The 21023-nt window shown below is 37.6% G+C and overlaps 3 protein-coding genes across 5 annotated transcripts; all 3 read left to right on the forward strand.

Annotated features, from left to right (window-relative positions):
- The first annotated feature begins 2611 nt into the window (after positions 1 to 2611).
- On the forward strand, positions 2612 to 9571 carry ube2j2 (ubiquitin-conjugating enzyme E2, J2 (UBC6 homolog, yeast)). Its single transcript, XM_007554152.2, has 7 exons — positions 2612 to 2778; positions 4971 to 5101; positions 8233 to 8273; positions 8408 to 8510; positions 8605 to 8743; positions 8845 to 8925; positions 9043 to 9571. Exons 2-7 carry the CDS (start codon positions 4971 to 4973, stop codon positions 9331 to 9333), a joined length of 786 nt encoding a protein of 261 aa, XP_007554214.1. The 5' UTR covers positions 2612 to 2778; the 3' UTR covers positions 9334 to 9571.
- Positions 9572 to 14632: 5061 nt separating this feature from the next.
- Positions 14633 to 15565, forward strand: LOC103139603 (RING finger protein 223-like). Of its 2 annotated transcripts, none has more exons than XM_016672557.1 (3): positions 14633 to 14831; positions 14947 to 15279; positions 15390 to 15565. In XM_016672557.1, the coding sequence occupies exons 1-3, from the start codon at positions 14707 to 14709 to the stop codon at positions 15469 to 15471; spliced, it is 540 nt and encodes a 179-aa protein (XP_016528043.1). In that variant the 5' UTR covers positions 14633 to 14706; the 3' UTR covers positions 15472 to 15565. The 2 variants fall into 2 exon arrangements, with proteins under 2 accessions (XP_016528043.1, XP_016528044.1); XM_016672558.1 differs by having other exon boundaries at positions 14953 to 15279.
- Positions 15566 to 16908: 1343 nt separating this feature from the next.
- On the forward strand, positions 16909 to 17777 carry LOC103139604 (RING finger protein 223-like). 2 transcript variants are annotated; one of them, XM_016672555.1, is made up of 3 exons: positions 16909 to 17107; positions 17223 to 17555; positions 17677 to 17777. In XM_016672555.1, exons 1-3 carry the CDS (start codon positions 16983 to 16985, stop codon positions 17756 to 17758), a joined length of 540 nt encoding a protein of 179 aa, XP_016528041.1. In that variant the 5' UTR covers positions 16909 to 16982; the 3' UTR covers positions 17759 to 17777. The 2 variants fall into 2 exon arrangements, with proteins under 2 accessions (XP_016528041.1, XP_016528042.1); XM_016672556.1 differs by having other exon boundaries at positions 17229 to 17555.
- The last annotated feature ends 3246 nt before the right edge of the window (positions 17778 to 21023 follow it).

The raw sequence follows: 21023 nt of genomic DNA on the forward strand, positions 1-21023 counted from the left end.
ACATGTCCATGTGTGGAAATAACCCATGACTCATTGCTTCTGTTGCCACAGGGGTTTTCACAGGCAGCAGGAAAGATAAACACAAGGATGTTCGGGATAGAGTGAGTGAAGCAATCTGGACCGTCTGAGGGCGAGTGGGATCTTTCTTTCTGATCTGGTGATTTGGGGGGTGATTGGTCAGATGCCTTGGTTTGCAGATCCTTTACCTGAACATTTCTTCATGGAGAGTCTTTGGAGTGCTTTGCAAATCCGTTCATGTTCTGCAGACATTTTCACATTTTGTCAGATGACATTCACGAATACTGGTAGGTTCTTTTAGATGGGCATAGGCTTCTTTTGCAGCATTTAAACAGTTGTAATCCCACAATTGCTATGCTTTTAGCTAAATTAATCTTCTGATTAACTCTGATCAACTTCCCATTACCTGGCAAAGAATTGGAACCTCACAGCATGATGCTGCTATACTACCATGTTTCATGGATGAAATATGGCCTCATCTGGGCTTTCTTTCTTCTTATATTACTTTCACAAAAAGTACTCTTTTTACTTATTTTCGAAGCGGATTGATTGCACAATTATTTACGGTAAGCATCCCCTCCTCAGAGTCATTCCCACTTTTGGATTTTTTTTTTCTATGTAAAAAAACATCAAGCAAAAAACATGTAAGTAAAAAGCATGGCCTTTTACTTACATTTTACAAACATATACCTTTTTAATAAAAAAATAAGTTTGTTGTTGAAATGTGACAAGATGTGAAAAAAGCTGGATGAATTTTTGCATTGCACTTTATAAGGCAATTAAGTGCACCCTCTCCGAGAGTCTCAGAGAGAAAGCTCTATCATCAACAAGATAAAGTAGATCAGAATGTTCCAGCGTTAAATTGAAACGTTATGTCGTTCCCCCATAAAATGTGAAATATTCTGCCTACTGTGAAATCACTTCTGATTTTAGGTTTAACCCAGTCAGAATGGCACAAACATTTAGGTCACTGGTAAGTAAGAAAGAGCAGGATGAGAACTTCTCATGGGAAATCAATTGAGCTGCTGATAAAAGAAGAATGGGTGTCACTAACTACTCGTTTCTCTGTAGCTCTACATTTGCTGAAACATGAAGCTTATATGTGTGAAGGAAGGCAAACTTCACTTCGTTACGCTCTGTGGGTTTTTTCTCTTTAGGTGGTTGCAAATATTTTCGGGGACTTCCTCCTGAATTCTGAAGAGAGGTTTATCTATTACTTGCTGGGTTTATGGCCTTTGAAACATATGTGGAGAAGGTTTAAAAAAAATGTGTTTAGGTCTCCATGGTGTCGCATTGATTTCAATGTTCCCTTTACAGGTGACATCTCCAGTGCTGATGTCTTTCGCGAGTTTTCTGTCCTCGCGTCTCTCCAGCCCGAGAAGCTGAGGAGAAGAAGCATGCAGTTCAGCCTTTGTCAGAAGCTGTAGTGACCGACAGACCATCGCTTCGATGCCCATTCTTTAGTCAATGTGTGTTAAAATAGAAGCAGTTGAACTGACTGTTTCATATTACTTACATTGTTTGACTCTTGTTTTTTCTAGTAAGGTAGCTCATAATACATGGTTAAATATTTAAAGGACTCAGGAGGCAATAAATTTAGCTTCTGCACAGTACTCTGCACTCTCAGTATGTGGAATTGCATCTCTAATCTTTGGCATCTCATTTTCTATGTTAATTTATTTTTTTTTTCTCTGCTTGGCAAATGAATTCGCACACTGATGAAATGGGTGTGGATGTTTTTCTTTTGTTGTCAGCAATGAGTCAAGCTTGTGCTCAAATGTGATGAGAAATGACTGTTGTCTCGTATAATTTAAAGAAAAACAACGGTGAAGGAAGCCATGAGGTTTCAGCTTTGCATATTTTTCTCGATGAGATTAAGTCTGGGTGTTGGCCATGCCAAAATCTCAAGGTCATCCCAATGAATTGGAATAATATTAAAAAGTTTATTTAATTCAAAAAGGTGAAATGATGATGATGATGATGATGATGATGATGGCTTACTGATAATGAAAACCCAAAATTCAGTTTCTCCGTTGATTAAAATAAAATCATAAAATGAACAAAAAGCTGTTTAATTGTGAGTCTACTGAAAAGTTTGTCTATGTCAGAGTTTAGCTGTAAGCTCTGATCATCAAAATGATATGAAATAAACATAAATATAAATCAGTATGCAGTAGATTTTTTGTTATAACCTGAATTTAACCATTAATCATCTTTTTTTGTTGATGTCTAAAAATAAAAGAAAGCTTAAAGAACATTGGAAATGGTTTTGCTGGAATATTCATACTCTATGATGAGTATGCATCTCAGGGTAGAAATGAAATAAAAGAAGCAAATTTCAAGGTTTGTGTGAATATTTTGTTCATTCTGTTTTAAGTTTAAATTTGGTAAATGAACCTTCATAAAAGTGTTGTCTACAAGGCATGTCAGCTGTTTGATGAGGTAAACAATGCTGAAATCAGACAAGTTGCAGTTTTAAATGGTAATTCCCTAAAATAAATAGGAGTTTATATTTGCCAACCACATTTTGTACGCCTTTAAAAAGGTTTAAATGGCGAATTATTCCACATCAGCTGGTGACACTAAAGAACCTCTCAACGAGAAGAAAGAAACCGGAAGTGCAACTGTTCTTGCTGGTGACGTTAGCTAAAGCTACGTTGGTGTCATCGTCTTCTCGGTGTGGAGGCTTGACAACAAAAACAACAGTCTTTATTTCGTGCCCAGCCACGAACAAATATTCTCATTGGAGTCTCTGAAGAGGTATGTCGACATTAGACACCCACTGGTAGGGGAAAAAATGAGAGACGTTGTGGCAGCTCGTCTGTATGGGAGCTGTTAATGACAGCTGATAGCTAAAGCTAGGTAGCAACGGCCTTCGTTAGCCGTTAGCGTTACGGTACTGGAAACAGCTTTTTAACGGCTGTACTTGCTAGCTGGAGGCTGGTGCCGGGAGAAGTTCACCAGCTATAACAGACAGTATATACTGTGATTTCACGAGTTGTCAACAAATTTTGGTATATTTCTGTGGTTTGTAAATGAAATGTTTGTTTACAGTTCGTGATTAAACAGCTGCTCCACATTGATCTGGCTAACTTATCGATCTGTCAGTGTCTCAATATTAACTTAGCACGTCAACTAGCGGATTAGCACTAGCTAAGTAAGTTGAGTTAAGACGGTCCTGTTCATCAGGTAATGTTCTCGTCATACTTTACACACTGTTGCAGACCACGTATAACTCATTAGTTTGCTGTTTGGCCACTATAGTAGGTCAATGGGTAGAAGGGCACATTTCTCATTTTCACTTAAACGGCTAATACGTGAGCGGTTGGAAAGTACATTTCGAATGTAGTCATGTGATGGAATAGCAATACTTAGTTTCATATTTGCTTTGTGGGAATGGAAGACTGTTATGAAATTGCATAATATGTTATAGTCGCTCTGATGGTTATCATTGATGATATTGTCCAGCTATCTGAAATCTGTTATCTTCCAGTTCTATTTTTTTATTTCAAGATCTCAACAACTAGGTTAATGGAAAACAAAGGTCACAATGCCTTACAAACAGAACTGCATAATATTTAAATTTTGCCTGCAGTGTCGATTTTTGCAATAAAACAATTATTGCCTCCATGCTAATGATATTCATAATTTTTAGTCATTGGACTTTCACTTCGTGTTATCCCCATATTTATTATATAATTTAAATTCAACATCTGTTTTCAATATTCAGCAGTAAAATTGCAATGACTGTTTTCAATATTTTGTGGCCCTAAAATGTTGAAATGAAATAGTTTTTTTTTATTTTTTTTTTTATTTTTTTAGATTTTTCAGATATCTAGAGAGTACAATTGCATTTCTTCTGAAATTAATTTTAATTGTTACATAAGAATTAAAATTGCATACACAATTCACTTTTTGATGCTGTCCTTGAGCTAGTAATGGAGCAGTTACTGCCGCCATTGCTCTCAGTGAAGTACAATTTTACATTTGGCCAGCTTTGACCTGGGTACTTGTGGGAGAAAAAAATAAATTACCTATCACTGTTAATGTGAAAATCACAGTTTATTAATATCCTGTGCAGAATGTGAGCATTTACATAATCATTCTTTATCAGGTCAGAGGAAAGCTCTGTCAGAAGGCAGCACACCTCAAACTGGTGTTATTACTGAAAGTCTTTTATCTCATCAAGCCTTCCACTCTTTGACTTTGTCTTTGCCAAGTTAATATATTCATACTAATATGCATCACCAAATGATATACTTTAATTATAAGAATTATCTCTGCTCTGTTAAAGTGGCATGTATTTATATCTGCAGGGTGTAATGGTAACTTTAAGAAGTAGTGAAGGTCTAAGCCTCTGCCATTCACATGACTGAACTCAGTTCAACTGCTGAAGGATGTCGCATGTCGTTTTAACTGGGATGTTGTGGTTTGTTTTTGCTGTAGTAATGTTTTCCACTCAGATGGGACAAACTACAGTGAACTGCTCTCCTTTCAGATTAAACAACTTGATTACCTGTCTCAGTGTGTCGTGTTATACAATATATAATCTCTGTGCTGGACTCGGATCCATCTGTCCATGCAGCTATTTCAGGAACATAGTTTGGACAAGTTTTCACTCAATAAATGATCTAGAAGAAATTTGTAAGCTTTTTTTGTTGTTGTTTGTTTGTTTGTTTTGAGGTGTGTTTAAAATAAACAAGGACTTTTTTTCTGCTTATTTCTGTTTTTATTATGACGCCAACGTTGGTTTTATCTGATCTCTGTGATTTGACATTGTTATTAATCTTTTGGCTTTATTCTTATAAGGTAAATAAAAATAAGCTATCAAAAGTTTTGTTACACCAAAAAGTGTTTGAATGTTGTTATTAAGCTAATTTGTATATTACTGAGAGTAAGATATACATTTTTCATTCTGAATTTTTATTTTATTTTATTTTTTCTGATCTCAGATGAACAACACCGGGAATAAGAGAGCTCCAACGACAGCCACACAGCGACTTAAGCAGGATTACCTCAGGATAAAGAAAGACCCAGTGCCTTACATCTGTGCAGAACCTCTCCCCTCCAACATCTTAGAATGGTGAGATTTCCATCCACAGTGCTGACCAGCACCGGGCTGAAAGAGCAGACGGCCGCAAAAGATGTTTTTATTTTTTTAAGCATATTTCTTCAGAAGATGCTGGGGAATGAATGTGTTTATAAACAGATATTTGCAGATGGTACAATTTACTTGAGATCAGCACTTCTGTCCAGTCAGCTGGTTGTCATTATTAGCACAACTAATATAAGCCTGTTTAAAGTCCCTGATGAAATGGATTCTTTGCTGTGGTCTGGCAGCGTGGGTCATGTTGTCACTGCAACAGGTTTGTTTCCTTGACTTTATTATCACTGTTGTGACGATTAAGTCAGAAATAAATGTTGCTCTGAAACTAGATCTGCTGTTGGCGGGGAAAAACAGCCTGAAATGCACTCACTGGTCCAATAGTGCATGTTTGCAAATTAGAAATAACTATTCTGTTTTTTTCCTCGGCAGTAATTCCTGTTGTTATAAGTACATATATGGCTCCTTTTTGAAATTTTAGACTTTGTCCACATTGACTTTAATATTCTTCAGAACTCAATTGAAATACACCTATAAACGTAATTTAACAAGCTTTTGGCATATTTATAAACTGAGGTGTAAAACTGTACTACTCAGGTGTACAGTTTTTTTCTAGGGTGAAGTCAGGAGGAGATGGCTTGGAAATAGTCAACAGTTTAATTATTAATCAAGGTTGTGTTCGTTAAAATGTTTACACAGCTACCAGATGTTATAAAGTCATCACAGAAGCAAGGTTATGACTGGTTCCGGCTCGTGAATCGGTAGAGCTATGTTTCCTACCAGGTATATAAGTTACCACTCAGCTAGAAGTTATAATTGGCATATTTGAGAGAACGCACACGCTTATTTTCAACCTCAGTGTCAGGAACCGATTGTGCTTTTATGGGATGTGTGCTTCATGTTTAACTCGCACAAAACTACTAGAGTTTTTTTAAATGCAAATTTGTAGGAAATGTTTACTGCACATTTTGAGTCTAGATCACTGGTCAGCAACCTTTACACATCAGCCATTTTTGTGCTTTTTTCCAGCTTTCAGTTTGAGAGTGTAGTACTCCCAAACTTGGATAACTTTTAGAAAAAAAATTTTTTCTCAAGATTTAGTAGTAGCCACTGTTAAAATGTGAAATTAAAGAATGAGAGTTTGATTGATTTTTGTTTAATTTTTTTTAATGGTTTTCAAAAAAAAATAAAACTACCAAAGCTTTTACCTTGATGGGGAAAGATGCATTTACTAGTATTTTTGTTAGTTTTTAAATTGCTTAGTACAAATGTACAAACTTATGTCAATTTTGGTAAAAGTAGTCATGGGCATAAGGAGCCTCGCTCTGAATTGGACCATCCAGTTGTGAACGCCTCATCTAGATCGAGTCTGTATTTTACACACGGCCACTTGACTGATTCTCCCAAAACTTCAACCACATGTAGCAACTGGTGTTCCGGCTGTAATTCCGGACATTGGCAGAAAACTAAACACATGCTGTAATTGTCCTCAGGGAAGATGCACACATTCCTGTTGGCGTCTTTATTGAGGTATTTTATTTGTTTTCTGTTACGGGGAGCGGTTTCTGAAAATGGGGAGATCCCAGCGTTAGTATCAATATTTGGTTTTGTTCTCTCTCATGCTTTTGTTAATGGATTATTAGTGACAAATAGGATGTGACAACATGTTAATCCTACTTAATATGTGTCACTGTTATTTGCACCTTTCTGGTTCCCTGTTAGAAAATAGGTCAAACAACAAGCAGCAGGTCAGTGATTCAGAGAAAATATTTCCCAACAAAACCTCACTCATCAGGTTGTTGTATTGTCATAGTCACGTTTCATATATTGTCTAGTTGGTACTATTGGGAGTTGTACAGTTAAACTTAGGTCAGTGGTTCACCAGCAGCAATTTAGGGTTTTAAATAAAAATGTAAGTAGGAGTAAGAAATGGAAAAATGTTAATGTTCTGTTTCTATGTTTCTCATATTAAAATGGCTTTGTCCCATTAACCTTGTTGTAGTTTTTGGAGAAATGTAAATATTATTTATTGTCTCACACACCCATTTTTTTTTTTTACATTTTTTTTAATTGACATGTAATTTGCAGTATTTGTCAAATCTAGTTCTTGGAAGTGATGAAAGAAATTAAAGTGTCGTGTTTAAAAACCCAAACTCAGCTTAGAAAAAGACACGAGTTCACCTGTGACAGCCCTGACTTTTGTCCTGGTACGTGAATTGTTGCTTCAAAGAAACCAACAACTGAGTACTTTTCTTTTTTTAACCATGTAGCGTGACAGTGGTATGTCAACAGCCTGTTTTCCACAGAATAGCACAGTGTTGTCCAAACTGAAGCGGTCCAGTTGGCAAATATCAGGAAGTAGCTTCTGTTGATATTTTACAGTCTTTTCCTTGCAGTAAAGTTTTCACATATGTCCTCAGAGTTTGAACAGTGAATTTCTCTGTTCATCTTCGCTGACCTTTCCTTGATCGTACAGCGTTGGCTTTACAGTTCAGTTGAAATTAAATCCTATAATCATTTTAAAAGTTTTCTGGATGATTTTCTTTTTTTTTTACAAATATTTTTAAACTATATAAAGCCTGAATAAGCTCTTTGCTGTGTTACAGAATCGAAACCCAATTGAATTTTCTTTACTAGAAATAAAGGTGCGAACAGATCGGTCTGTTTAACTGAGAGAATTGCGTTACCGAAATTGAACTTTGAAGAAATATTTATCGAATATGACAGTCTCAACATTTCAATTAAGGAAGAGAAACTTGTAAATAGAGCCATACGGAGGGATATAGTTCAAGCAATTATTTCTTCAATTAGATTATTATGCCTTATGATACTGGAAAAACAAAATAAATTTTATCATAAGATTAGTATTTTTGTTTGAGAGGTTGTGTTGGTATTCTGGCTCTTAACTTTGAATAAGTAGGACAGAGGGCAGAATTTCTCTCAGAGGGATAAAGACTTTTTTAATCAATACTTCTAAATGAAGGACCAAAATTTAGATTTTTTTTTTTTTTTTTTTTTAAGAAAACACTGTTCTTTTTCCAGGTCATAAACCTGAAGCTTACAGAAATCTGGAATAGTCGGATTAACCAAAGTCTTTTATTTCCACTCAGGCACTATGTAGTCAGAGGTCCTGAGAAAACTCCATATGAAGGTAATGTATCCTTACAAAACATCTGTAATGAAGAAAATATTCACGTGATGTTTGCTCACCTCAACCTGACTCGTGCTTTTGTTGTTTCTACAGCACCTATTGTGTAATGTTATCTTTTCTTTTGTCTTTTGTAGGAGGATATTATCACGGAAAACTCGTATTTCCTCGTGAATTTCCTTTTAAGCCTCCAAGTATTTATATGATAACGCCAAATGGAAGGTTCAAGTGCAACACAAGGTAAAAAAAAAAAAAAGAAAAAAAAAGATGATTGAAACCAGTCTGGATATAGCTGTTGGAGATCTTTTTGCTAAATGTTTATGTTTTTGCACAGGTTATGTTTGTCCATCACAGACTTCCATCCTGATACGTGGAACCCAGCGTGGTCTGTCAGCACAATTCTGACGGGTTTGCTCAGTTTCATGGTGGAAAAAGGACCAACACTCGGCAGCATTGAGACGTCCGACTACACGGTGGGCAGAACTATCTGGAATGACAATAATACTGTAGATCGACGTCATTGAACCGGATGTCTGACCTCTTGTGTTGCCTTTTTTTTTTTTTTTTTTTCTAGAAAAGACAGCTCTCTGTCCAAAGCCTGGCTTTTAACCTCAAAGACAAAGTGTTCTGCGAGCTATTTCCTGATGTGGTAGAAGTAAGCATGAGGAGATTTCTTACAGATTTGCTCTTTCTCCTTTTTGTTTAAAAAAAATAATAATAATATTAATAATCTTACGTCTTCTGTCCAACGATTTCTCCTTTTCTCCTCTAGGAGATTAAGCAGAAACAGAAGGTCCAAGAAGAGTTAAGTGCCCGCACACAGCCTCTCCCCTTACCAGATGTGGTGCCTGATGGAGACCCTCAGCAAGCTCATTACGGCCTCCCGGTCCTCAACGGAGGGCCGGTCCCCATGGGGGACGCCAACCCCGCCCCCGGCCTGCAGCAGGGAAATCGCAACCATGGACTCTTAGGAGGAGCTTTAGCCAACCTGTTCGTGATTGTAGGCTTCGCTGCGTTCGCTTATACAGTCAAATACGTTCTGAGGAGCATAGCTCAGGAGTGATAGGAGGCGCCTGCTCTTCTCCAAATGACTCCAAACTTTACACAGTCGATGCGTGGAGGAGAGACGCTCAGTCCTGAGTTCTAATCGCTCCACAGCACCATCTGCCACCATGGACCTCACCAGAAACAAACTTAAAACCCCTTCCCACCTCCCACCCCACCCAGAACGGCTGGACTGAGAGCAGGAACTGGGAAGCGGACGGGGTTGGAGCAGTTTTCATTAAAACGGTTGCAATCCACTTTGTGCTTCGGTGGTTTAATAATAGAGTTCCTGGGAACAATCTCGGCTCATGGGTTGTGACAAAAAAAAAAAAGAAAAATCTATTTTAGCAATTCCCACCATCTTTAAAATAAGAAGTGATTTTGTCCTAAATAATATGGTCTGTTTGGGGGCGAAGAAAAAAAAAAAAAAGATGATTCACCTGAATCATCAAAGTATCGTCTTTAATCGGTTGAAGCATCCGTGCTTCCATGTTCCACAGAAAAGGAGCCGCCTCTGCCTGACATGCATTTCCTGCTCAGGCGCCCCACAAGGCATAATTTAATGCTTGAAGTTATAGGTTTGCTTTGAGCAGGTTTCGTTTTGCTTCCCTTACATGAAACGATGAGTTTCACGTCATCACACCTCACAAGCCAGCTCGTCTTTCTGTGGGGCGTGTACAAAAGGAAGCTGTTTCCAACGAACCTGGCCTACTTTTAACAGGCGACGTAATCCTGGAGCCTCACACGGGTTTGGATTATCACATCACTGTCAGTTTGCTTTTCCTTTTTTTTTTTTTTTGCTAAAACTATTTTCTCACCAAAATTATATGCTAAAAATCCAAGAGGAATGTTATTATTGATGCATGGATGGCCAACAAGTTCTGTTGTAATTGATTACATCGAAAGACATGCCGAGTATCCAAACTATGGAGATAAATCTGCACATAAACCGGTTTTTCCTGGAGCCGTCAGTGCTTTTACATCAAATTGGCTTTGTCAGGTCGCTCCTTCAATGTTCAGAACTGAGAACAATGAAGGATTTAACAAGAAAACAGCGCTTTAATAAATGTGCATCTCTCCGTAAACAGCACGGATTGGGTTTGATGTGCTGATATGTCGTCAAATGCCAGTAAGAGTTTCCCAGTCAACCCATGAGCCACGAGTGTAAGGTACACATTGGAGACTTTATTTCTTTTTTTCTTTTTTCTTTTTTAAATCGGTTTAGCTGACCAGTATAGCGCCAGTCTATCCAGGTCCAAATAAGGAACCAGCGTTTTTATTTCTGTTAAATCAAAATTTTCTTTGATTATATACATATTTCTCCTCCTTCCCCCCCTTTTGTTTTGTTGTCCTATTTATAGAAACTGCCAGCTCATTGTATTTTGCGAAGCACGCAGTACAAACACGGGCAAAGACCCTGGCTCTCATTATTTGCTGATGATTAACTCCTGAATTTAGAATAAATGGTTCTACTGCGTATCTGATGCTTCAGCGGGAAAAAAAAAAAAGATTCTCTTTTTCTCTGCACCTTCACAAACAAAGAGCGGGGAGACTGATGATGGGAGTGCATTTGTGTAGTGATACAGCAAATGGCCAAATTTCCATGCTTCAGTTAGCCTTGTGTGACCTTGTATGTTTTCATAGTAAATGCAAATAAATACCCTGTTCGTCGGGGGCGTTTAATAAACCTCCCTTTGAATCTGCTTTTGTCACCAACTATATCTGTCAATGTTTAGCAAATAGTTGCAGGTTAGAAAACAAGTGCAGGTCTTCGCTTTCTTTTTCTACAAATAAAAATATTTGATAAGCCCATAAAAGCGTGTCACAAAAGCTTCTTTTGTTACGTGAAGCTCTGCCAACTTCCTGTTCCGCAGAAGGAAGGCAGCTCTTGTCTGAAAACTATGCCTTGCAAAAATGTTAATACTTTCTCACCTGTATTGACTTGAGAGGTGAATCTACAAGATTTAACACGAGAAAAGTGGAACACTACATTCGTTTATCCAGGTGAAAATAAAGTTGGAATAAAATTGTTTGCTTAAGGCTCACCAGAGGGGAATGGTGAGAAGCTTTGGATCGGAGATCATTGTGTTAGAATGGCTCAGTAAAAACGCAGTGCTTAATTCAATTGAGAAAATGCACCAAGAATTGAAAATATCCTGTAAAGAACTATGGGCTAAGTTTTGCTTCTCAATGTGGAGTGGAAGGAAGCGGAAGGTGGTTCGACATGAGAGAGACGACTAAACCCCACGCCTGCTTTTCGATGGAAAAATGTGAACCTCTTGCTTTTACGTTGTGAGTCCGAAACAGAATCTCGGAGACGTGACGGCTTGATGCTTCACGTATCTCCGTTTTGATCGTCGGGTTAAATGCTGTTGTTTTTCTGAACTGAAGCACACAAGTTTACAGCCAGTGCAAGATGAAGGCTTATAACTAAGAGTTTGAAACTGAACTGCTTTTTGACTGTAGTCTCATTTTTCTCAAAACTAATCAGTTACTGTAATAAAGCTTTTTTCCCCTGTCCCCCTTGTTTATACACATTTTAAGGTGTAACCCCTCAGGGTATAAAAACGTATTATGCACCTCAGTTATTCCTGGCAGGGCTCCATCCTGTGGCTGTCAGTACCTGACTATCTGATTAAGTAAACTCTGACTCATTTTTTTCCCAGGTTATGTGGAAATAATTGTGTTAAATTTATCTTTCCTTAAAAATCTACAATTACCCCAAAATGACAAAATGGAAAAATGTTTTTGAGGGTTTTTATTTATTTATTTATTTATTTTTGCAGAAGTCCACCAATTATATATGACAAAGCAAACAGAGGAAAGCCATTCTTTAAATCGGGGGTATGTAACTTTTACAAAAAAATGAAAAGAAAAGTTTTTACATATTTGTTAACGCTGACCATGATGTGACAGTGTAGATAACCTGTGAAAAAATATGAAGCTTCTCCATTTCTTCCCAAAGCTACCGGTGTCAGCGCTGTCACTCAGCTTGTGTACACGCTGCTAAGTGAGCAGTCGATGCGTGGAAGACAAGCAAACAAACAAACAAACAAAAAAAGTAATAAAATCTTGTATTTTTGCAAAACACACCCAAATAATAAAAATGATTTAGTTCTGTTTTGTGGTTTAAAAGTATTATGTTAATTGAATGTATTCATTTAGTACATCCGGTTAGATGACATTTAACGTTATACGTGCTTAATTTCTGTTTGTAGTAAGATGTTACACCACGCTAACTAGCCGTAGCATTCATGGCGGCCTCCATTGCGGTGAAGCAGCTAAAGTGTAGCAGAGATCAAGGGGGGAGGCTGCAAGCATGATTGACACCGCTAAGACCCTCCTCCTGGCACTGATTGGTTGTTTTTGACCGATCTGCGTATTTCTGTAGCTATTCAATTTTTTGAATAACAAATTACTTAATTGTCCACAACCATCATTGTCGCTTATCAAGTTGGCTTCAAAACGTAGTTGAAACTTATTTTAAATTAAATTGAAGCCCGAAAATCTGGAGATTTTTGAATGAATAAATTGAGAATGCACTCTTTTGTACAGCAACAGTTTTACAGAGTTCACAAGAAGGTAACTGAGGAGCACGCATGATTTATTGCATAAAAAGTCTGAGGGAATGAAAATGATTCCAGGGAAGCGCTCAGGTTTTACACTGCGGACGACAACGCTTGAGTTCACGCACAATAGAAGGAGATCGTCACAAATCGAGTCATTAGCTGGCAATGTATTTGAAAATAGATATTTTATGGTTAAAAAACTACATAATTTTTAAGTTAAAGAACTATTTGTTTTGACAAAATGTTCAGGATTTACTCCTTTTGACTTGCTTTTTTGACCTTACCGTACTTTACGATCTTTCTGTTTTTCTTGTTGTAATCTTTGTGTCAATGTGGTTCCATTTTTCGGTCACTGAGACAATAGTTTCTATTCTATTCTATTCTATTCTATTCTATTCTATTCTATTCTATTCTATTCTATTCTGTTTGGATTCTGAAACGCAGCAGTCTCATGCTCCAACTAGAATTAATTGCTGTTGCTCAACTACTCAATTTCAGCTACGCAGCGATTCTCAAATGCTCAAAATGACTCAGACTGTCAGTGGAAACCTGTCATGTGAAATGGAGAATATTCTGGATGTAAACGAACAGGAAGCCCTCGTGGATTTTCATGATGATGACGCCTCTAACCCGGACCTGAAAGATGAAAACTCGAACCATGTAGTCAACAGACAAACCTTCACGTCATGCCGGACTGGATCGTTTTTTAAATCATAAGGTTAAAAAAAACAAACAAAAAAAACAACAAAACAAAACAACAACAACAAAAAAAACAAACAAAAAAAAACAAGTGAATGTTTGCCTGACTGAACATGTTCTTTGCAGATTTTTCTCAAAAATTGTCAAAAACTTTCTTACTTGTACTAAACAGCTGCCTCAGCCTTAATTGATGTCAGATTGTAGTCCATTATCTATACAGCAATAAATAAAAAGTCACATTTACCGTCATAAATATTGCAAATATTTCCAAACATTTTCATTTTTATTGCAAAAAATAAATAAATAAATAAATAAATAAATAAATAAAAATAAAATAAAAAGTTTCACGAAAGCCTGGAAGGATTGAAAAGATGTTCAATACTATTATTTAATTTGAAGAATTTATTGATATTTTAATAGTTGGTGAGCAGGTTTTATCAATACATTCTGGCACAACCGGCCCTTTAAGAGCTTTTATGATCTTGGTTTGACACCGCTGGCCTAAATACAAACAGTGCTGCGAACAAATATTCTTATGGATTTCATATCAGACTAATTTAACCACGTTAAATACAAAGTTTATTGCTTTCTGATGATGATTTAATTAACTGAAGCGGAAGAGCTGTCATTCAAACCGGCATGTGGTTGTGTGGCCAACCAGGAGAGCAAATATATCTGCACGCTTGTCCAGCTGACAGAGCTGTTTTAATGAATGGAAACACTGTTTAAAAACTGAGTTTTGCATTCACTCGCTTTACCTTTGACTAATACAGCAATTTATTTCACTTTGATCTTTCACCAAGATCACCTTGTGTGATCATCTACTGAATGCAAATAAATACCCTGCCGTGCAGGTGTTTAATAAAAATCTCATAGAATATGCTTAGAAAAGACACACGATGTCTGCTAGTACATCATCTATTAATAAAGATTCCCGCCTTTTTTCTATAAAGAAGAAGAAGAAGAAGAAGAAGAAGAAGAAGAAGAAGAAGAAAAAAAAAGGACTGAATCTATACTGAGCCACAAAGGTTTTCATTTTTACTCTGAAGCCTCTTGTAAACAAAAATTTCCATAGAAAGCATGTTTGCTTCTGGGCAGGTGGCGCTTCTGTGGAAAGGTAAGTCATGCGACCGCCTCTTCAGGCAGCGAGTGGGAGGAGAGTTTCGTTTAAGAAGCAGCCAGTCAGTCAGAAAGTCAGACAGTCAGTCATTATCCTTGAACACAACTCTCAGCAGAGGAACCCGAACAAGTGAGTACTTTACGGTCTCTTCCATAGCGATTATGTCAACAGTGTCTCAGTTCTAAACATTCACTTTTCATGTGAAGTCTAAAAGTTTTTTTTTTCTCTCTCTCTATTTTCTTAGCAGGAGGCCTTTTGTCTTCCTATCTCTTGAAATCACCATGTCCTGCGACGAACTGGAATGCATCATTTGCTGCAACGAGTACTCCCGCACCAGGAGGGTCCCCAGAGTGCTCCACTGCCACCACACCTTCTGCGCCCCTTGCCTGGAGAAGATGTCCAACCTGCAGGGAGCCATCTACACCGTCTCCTGCCCTCTGTGCCGCTGGGTCACCTGCGTCCAGGCCCGCCTGTCTCTCTCGGGGGGTCTGTGGATCGACACTGAGAAATGGGACCAGATCATCGAGCACAAGAACCTGGAAAGGCAACAGCCCCAACTCGTCCAGCCGCCGCCTCTGTAAGTTTCAGTTCTCTCTCAAAAACAACAGATACCTGGTAGTAGATGGGTCGTAGTTTCCGCACAGCTCGTGTCTAAAGACAAACGTCTTTCTTTTCTTTTCTTTGTAGATCTTGCCGCAGACGGCCTGGTGTTTTTTCCGGACTCCAGCGGCTGCTCAGCTGTGTGCCGCTGCACCAGCAGAGCTGCTGAAGCACGGAGAGAGAAAAGAGCGTCGCTTCTGAGGAACCGAGACTTTTGGAGCGCTTAATGTGAAGTTTGGACGTGTTTCAGCAGAGACTGGATCTAGAAGTACTGTTTGCTTTATGTCGAGCTGTTTTTTTTTGTTTGTTTTTTTTAATATTTTTATTTTTTTTATTTTTATTTTTTTAAGATGTGAATGTGAGCGAAAGCGAAGACATAAAGTTTTTTTTTTTGTCAAAGTAAAAAAGGAAAATGTTTTAGGTTATTTAAAAAAAAAAGAAATCAAAGGAAGACCTCAAGCATTATATCGACAGATCATGCAAAAAATAGTTGATTGAGTTTTCCTATAAGAATAAATAATTTATTGTAAATAATATTATAATTATTTATATATGCAGTGTGATTTTGTTTTTATAATTATTTCTGATTTGTTCCTGANAAAAAAAAAAAAAAAAAAAAACAAGTGAATGTTTGTTTGCCTGACTGAACATGTTCTTTGCAGATTTTTCTCAAAAATTGTCAAAAACTTCCTTATTTGTACTAAACTGCTGCCTCAGCCTTAATTGATGTCAGATTGTAGTCCATTATCTATACAGCAATAAATAAAAAGTCGCATTTACCGTCATAAATATTGCAAATATTTCCAAACATTTTCATTTTTATTGCAAAATAAATAAAAATAAAATAAAAAGTTTCACGAAAGCCTGGAAGGATTGGAAAGATGTTCAATACTATTATTTAATTTGAAGAATTCATTGATATTTTAATAGTTGGTGAACAGGTTTTATCAATACATTCTGGCACAACCGGCCCTTTAAGAGCTTTTAAGATCTTGGTTTGACCCAAACGAAAATGAGTTTGACACCGCTGGCCTAAATACAAACAGTGCTGCGAACAAATATTCTTATGGATTTCCTAGGTTTTTAAAGCAACTTTCATTTCATGTCAGACTAATTTAACCACGTTAAATACAAAGTTTACTGCTTTCTGATGATGATTTCATTAACTGAAGCGGAAGAGTCGTTCAAACCGACATGTGGTTGTGTGGCCAACCAGGAGAGCAAATATATCTGCACGCCTGTCCAGCTGACAGAGCTGTTTTAATGAATGGAAACACTGTTTAAAAACTGAGTTTTGCATTCACTCGCTTTACCTTTGACTAATACAGCAATTTATTTCACTTTGATCTTTCACCAAGATCACCTTGTGTGATCATCTACTGAATGCAAATAAATACCCTGCCGTGCAGGTGTTTCATAAAAAATCTCATAGAATATGCTTAGAAAAGACACACGATGTCTGCTAGTACATCATCTATTAATAAAGATTCCCGCCTTTTTTCTATAAAGAAGAAGAAGAAGAAGAAGAAGAAGAAGAAGAAGAAGAAGAAAAAAAAAGGACTGAATCTATACTGAGCCACAAAGGTTTTCATTTTTACTCTGAAGCCTCTTGTAAACAAAAATTTCCATAGAAAGCATGTTTGCTTCTGGGCAGGTGGCGCTTCTGTGGAAAGGTAAGTCATGCGACCGCCTCTTCAGGCAGCGAGTGGGAGGAGAGTTTCGTTTAAGAAGCAGCCAGTCAGTCAGAAAGTCAGACAGTCAGTCATTATCCTTGAACACAACTCTCAGCAGAGGAACCCGAACAAGTGAGTACTTTACGGTCTCTTCCATAGCGATTATGTCAACAGTGTCTCAGTTCTAAACATTCACTTTTCATGTGAAGTCTAAAAGTTTTTTTTTTCTCTCTCTCTATTTTCTTAGCAGGAGGCCTTTTGTCTTCCTATCTCTTGAAATCACCATGTCCTGCGACGAACTGGAATGCATCATTTGCTGCAACGAGTACTCCCGCACCAGGAGGGTCCCCAGAGTGCTCCACTGCCACCACACCTTCTGCGCCCCTTGCCTGGAGAAGATGTCCACCCTGCAGGGAGCCATCTACACCGTCTCCTGCCCTCTGTGCCGCTGGGTCACCTGCGTCCAGGCCCGCCTGTCTCTCTCGGGGGCTCTGTGGATCGACACTGAGAAATGGGACCAGATCATCGAGCACAACAACCTGGAAAGCAAACAGCCCCAACTCGTCCAGCCGCCGCCTCTGTAAGTTTCAGTTCTCTCTTAAAAACAACACATACCTGGTAGTACGTGGGTCGCAGTTTCCGCACAGCTCGTATCTAAAGACAAAACGTCTTTCTTTTCTTTTCTTTTCTTTTCTATTTAGATCTTGCCGCAGGCGGCCTGGTGTTTTTTCCGGACTCCAGCGGCTGCTCAGCTGTGTGCCGCTGCACCAGCAGAGCTGCTGAAGCACGGAGAGAGAAAAGAGCGTCGCTTCTGAGGAACCGAGACTTTTGGAGCGCTTAATGTGAAGTTTGGACGTGTTTCAGCAGAGACTGGATCTAGAAGTACTGTTTGCTTTATGTCGAGCTGTTTTTTTTTGTTTGTTTTTTTTAATATTTTTATTTTTTTTATTTTTATTTTTTTAAGATGTGAATGTGAGCGAAAGCGAAGACATAAAGTTTTTTTTTTTGTCAAAGTAAAAAAGGAAAATGTTTTAGGTTATTTAAAAAAAGAAATCAAAGGAAGACCTCAAGCATTATATCTACAGATCATGCAAAAAATAGTTGATTGAGTTTTCCTATAAGAATAAATAATTTATTGTAAATAATATTATAATTATTTATATATGCAGTGTGATTTTGTTTTTATAATTATTTCTGATTTGTTCCTGAGTATGTGTATGTAGTATCAGGCATCCTGAGTTTTTTTTTTTTATTATTATTATTATGCATGTTTATGTCAGTTTTAAAACATATCTGTGAATTTTTATTTGTTTTGTTTTGTTTGTTTGTTTGTTTTTGCAACATGTACTGCAACTGTGAATTAAGTGTCTGGAAAATGACGAACAATGTTCTAATATCAAGTTATTTGAAGCATTTGAATAAAAATATTTTTCAAAAGAGCTTTTGAGCAAATGTCATGTTTCGTAGCAGTGCATACCTTTACAGTAACTATGTTGAAGACATCAAAATGCTCATTTTAATTTTAAAACTCTGATTATTTTTGTTAAAGTGCAAACTTATCCATCCATCCATTGTTCAACACAATTATACCTTGAGGTACCTCAAGACTTCATTGTTTTCTTTCAAAATCTTCTTGTATACTTTGTAAGGCTTGGCGGTATTTATATATTTTTAACAAAATATAGATAAGTAGATGGGTGAACTCTTACACGAAGTTACAGATTCAGTCTGCACATGCCTAATTCAGTCCTTAAACATCACCTGAAGAAGACACGTCCTGTTGCAGACGACTGAAGAGGAAACCCATAAAAACCCTTGAAATTAGAAAAGAAGTTGTTTTGCTTCATTCATTTTTGTGCTTTATGTTTTGACATGATTATTTGTGTTGCGGTCCCTCAAATCACTTCTATTGTACTTTCATGCAGCAGTAATTTGTGCACAACTGCAGTTTTGTTTTGTTTTTTTTTGTTTTGGCACAGACACACACTGCTGCAGACGTAAAACAAGAAAAGGCAGGAACAACCACTGAATTTGCATGAACCAAAAACAATAGACTTACTTGGAAGGAAATCAAGGATGAGTAATGAGGAACTGCATAACATCGAACCAGATGACAGGGATTCTTTGGCTGCTGAAGATAAACGCCACATAAATGTCTGGATTGATCAACACACAGAAGAGGAAGCTTAAATCCAGAATGGCTGCACGCATGACAGCTGTTCAGTCAGTAACGTTCAGTCGTCGCATGTTTTGTTCGGTTTCATGAACATGTTCAAATATTCAGGTGAGGTCCAGGTTACCGTGTGGGCCCCTGGCTCATCCGTACATCTGCCATCCATGTAATTCACAGAGCAAGAAGAAACAAGCTCACGCACACCATAGTAGGATGTTTTCGGTTTAATGTTGGGGCTGAGATCTTCTGCACAGAAGTCTGGGAGAGCTCAGAAACTGATCTGCTCTGCATGTGGAGAACAAACGGCGAAAGGAAAAGGAAGGAATCCTGGCTGATGTCAGGAAAAGTCCAAGTCAATACACTAACTCACAGGCGTCCTGAATCAGAGGGGTTTTTGTTCTACAGGTCCATATGGGCCGTTTCTTAGGGCGGCATTAGAAATGGAGGGTCCAGATTAAAATACTATACACACACGACTTATCTATCAGCTGCGCCTTCAAAAAGTTATCAAATGTTTTTACGCGTGCACAAGCCAATGAGCAGTCGGCGCCCCCTGCTTGCTGCTGAGAACAGGGAGACTGTTTAATTAACATGTTTTGAATAGGCCATTATTCAGCGGTTTTCCCGTCCCCAGAATCGAGACGGTTTCCAGCTTTTTGAATGGTTGTAGAGGCGTCACTCTGGAAGAATTAGACTCAATACCACACTCTGAATTACAAGTAAATACAGAGAATGTTGTGATCGCTCACACCACACCCACATCTCCTGCAGTTGAAAAAGAATCTGGAACTTTCTAAAGTACTTTTAGAGATTAAGGATGCTTTATAGGCAACCTTTGAAATATGAATTTTTGCTTAATATCTCATTTTTGCCATCAGCCTTGAAGGTGACACCACAAGAAATGTCACATGTCACTATTTGGGAAAACTATAGTTTCTTGTTCAGCTACAGCAGCGACAGAGAAACAAAAAGTGGATTGAACTGAAGTTTTATGTCAGCGTTTTATAGCGGCGTAAAATATGTGGCTTCTCCACTTGATTACTGTCAAAGCAACTTCAAGCTAAATGATAAAAAGAAAAATTGGCTAAAATCCAAATGCAGATTCAGGTAGAATCCAAGCATCCACAAACATCGAGACAGGCTTTACGGTCGCAGGTGCGCAAACAGAAACCGGTTTTCTGTGTAGAGAGGATTCATCTGAGGATTAACATTTTTTCTGAACCATCAAAATTCCTAAAAAAAAAAAAAAAAAAAAAAGATAATCAAACCAAATCTGGAGCCAGTTCTAAAACTAGAACTCTGTGAAAGAAATGGTCGCATTTTAGAAAGTGAACTAGATGCATTAGAATGAAATATTTTAAGCCATTATTTTTTGTCTAGATGATTCTGAACCTTGATTTAAGAGCATAAAAACTCAGCTACTTTGAACTGAACACTTTGGGGTTTTTTTCTCCTAAACTGAGAAAAGTCGCTCGTCTCCTTCATGTGGGATTTATCTAAGTGGGTTCTTGATGTGCCTCGGTCCACTGCTTGTGAAGCTCCACAAATGTTTTAAAATTTTTCTCGACAATCCTCTCAAGGTTATCTCTGTTGCACTTTTACCTTCCACTCAACCTTCTGTGAATATGCTTTCGCAGTATAATTTTCAGAGTGAATTTTGTTTCTTTTGTCATCTGTAAGCCATAATCATAAAAACCTAATATTTCATTAGGATGAAATATTATATTATGTTTCACTTTCTAAAACAAGTGATCCCTGCAACTTTCGGTGCTCACGGTTTCAAACGCAGGAATACGCGGATGAAACCGGTTAGGGCATTTTAATAATTTTTAATAGATTGAAAATTTTGGATTTTTATTAGCAGTCTGAGAATGT

Source organism: Poecilia formosa, unplaced genomic scaffold, assembly GCF_000485575.1.
Source record: "Poecilia formosa unplaced genomic scaffold, Poecilia_formosa-5.1.2 Scaffold62, whole genome shotgun sequence".
Classification (NCBI taxonomy): domain Eukaryota; kingdom Metazoa; phylum Chordata; class Actinopteri; order Cyprinodontiformes; family Poeciliidae; genus Poecilia; species Poecilia formosa.

Excerpts from the sequence above, each read along its gene's own strand:
- ube2j2 (XM_007554152.2), top strand. The coding sequence starts at position 4,971 with ATGAACAACACCGGGAATAAGAGAGCTCCAACGACAGCCACACAGCGA. Across the intron at positions 5,102-8,232 it reads CCCTCCAACATCTTAGAATG|GCACTATGTAGTCAGAGGTC; the intron begins GTGAGATTTCCA and ends ATTTCCACTCAG. Across the intron at positions 8,511-8,604 it reads AGGTTCAAGTGCAACACAAG|GTTATGTTTGTCCATCACAG; the intron begins GTAAAAAAAAAA and ends GTTTTTGCACAG.
- LOC103139603 (XM_016672557.1), top strand. The coding sequence starts at position 14,707 with ATGCGACCGCCTCTTCAGGCAGCGAGTGGGAGGAGAGTTTCGTTTAAG. Across the intron at positions 14,832-14,946 it reads CAGCAGAGGAACCCGAACAA|CAGGAGGCCTTTTGTCTTCC; the intron begins GTGAGTACTTTA and ends CTATTTTCTTAG. Across the intron at positions 15,280-15,389 it reads CTCGTCCAGCCGCCGCCTCT|ATCTTGCCGCAGACGGCCTG; the intron begins GTAAGTTTCAGT and ends TTTTCTTTGTAG.
- LOC103139604 (XM_016672555.1), top strand. The coding sequence starts at position 16,983 with ATGCGACCGCCTCTTCAGGCAGCGAGTGGGAGGAGAGTTTCGTTTAAG. Across the intron at positions 17,108-17,222 it reads CAGCAGAGGAACCCGAACAA|CAGGAGGCCTTTTGTCTTCC; the intron begins GTGAGTACTTTA and ends CTATTTTCTTAG. Across the intron at positions 17,556-17,676 it reads CTCGTCCAGCCGCCGCCTCT|ATCTTGCCGCAGGCGGCCTG; the intron begins GTAAGTTTCAGT and ends TTTTCTATTTAG.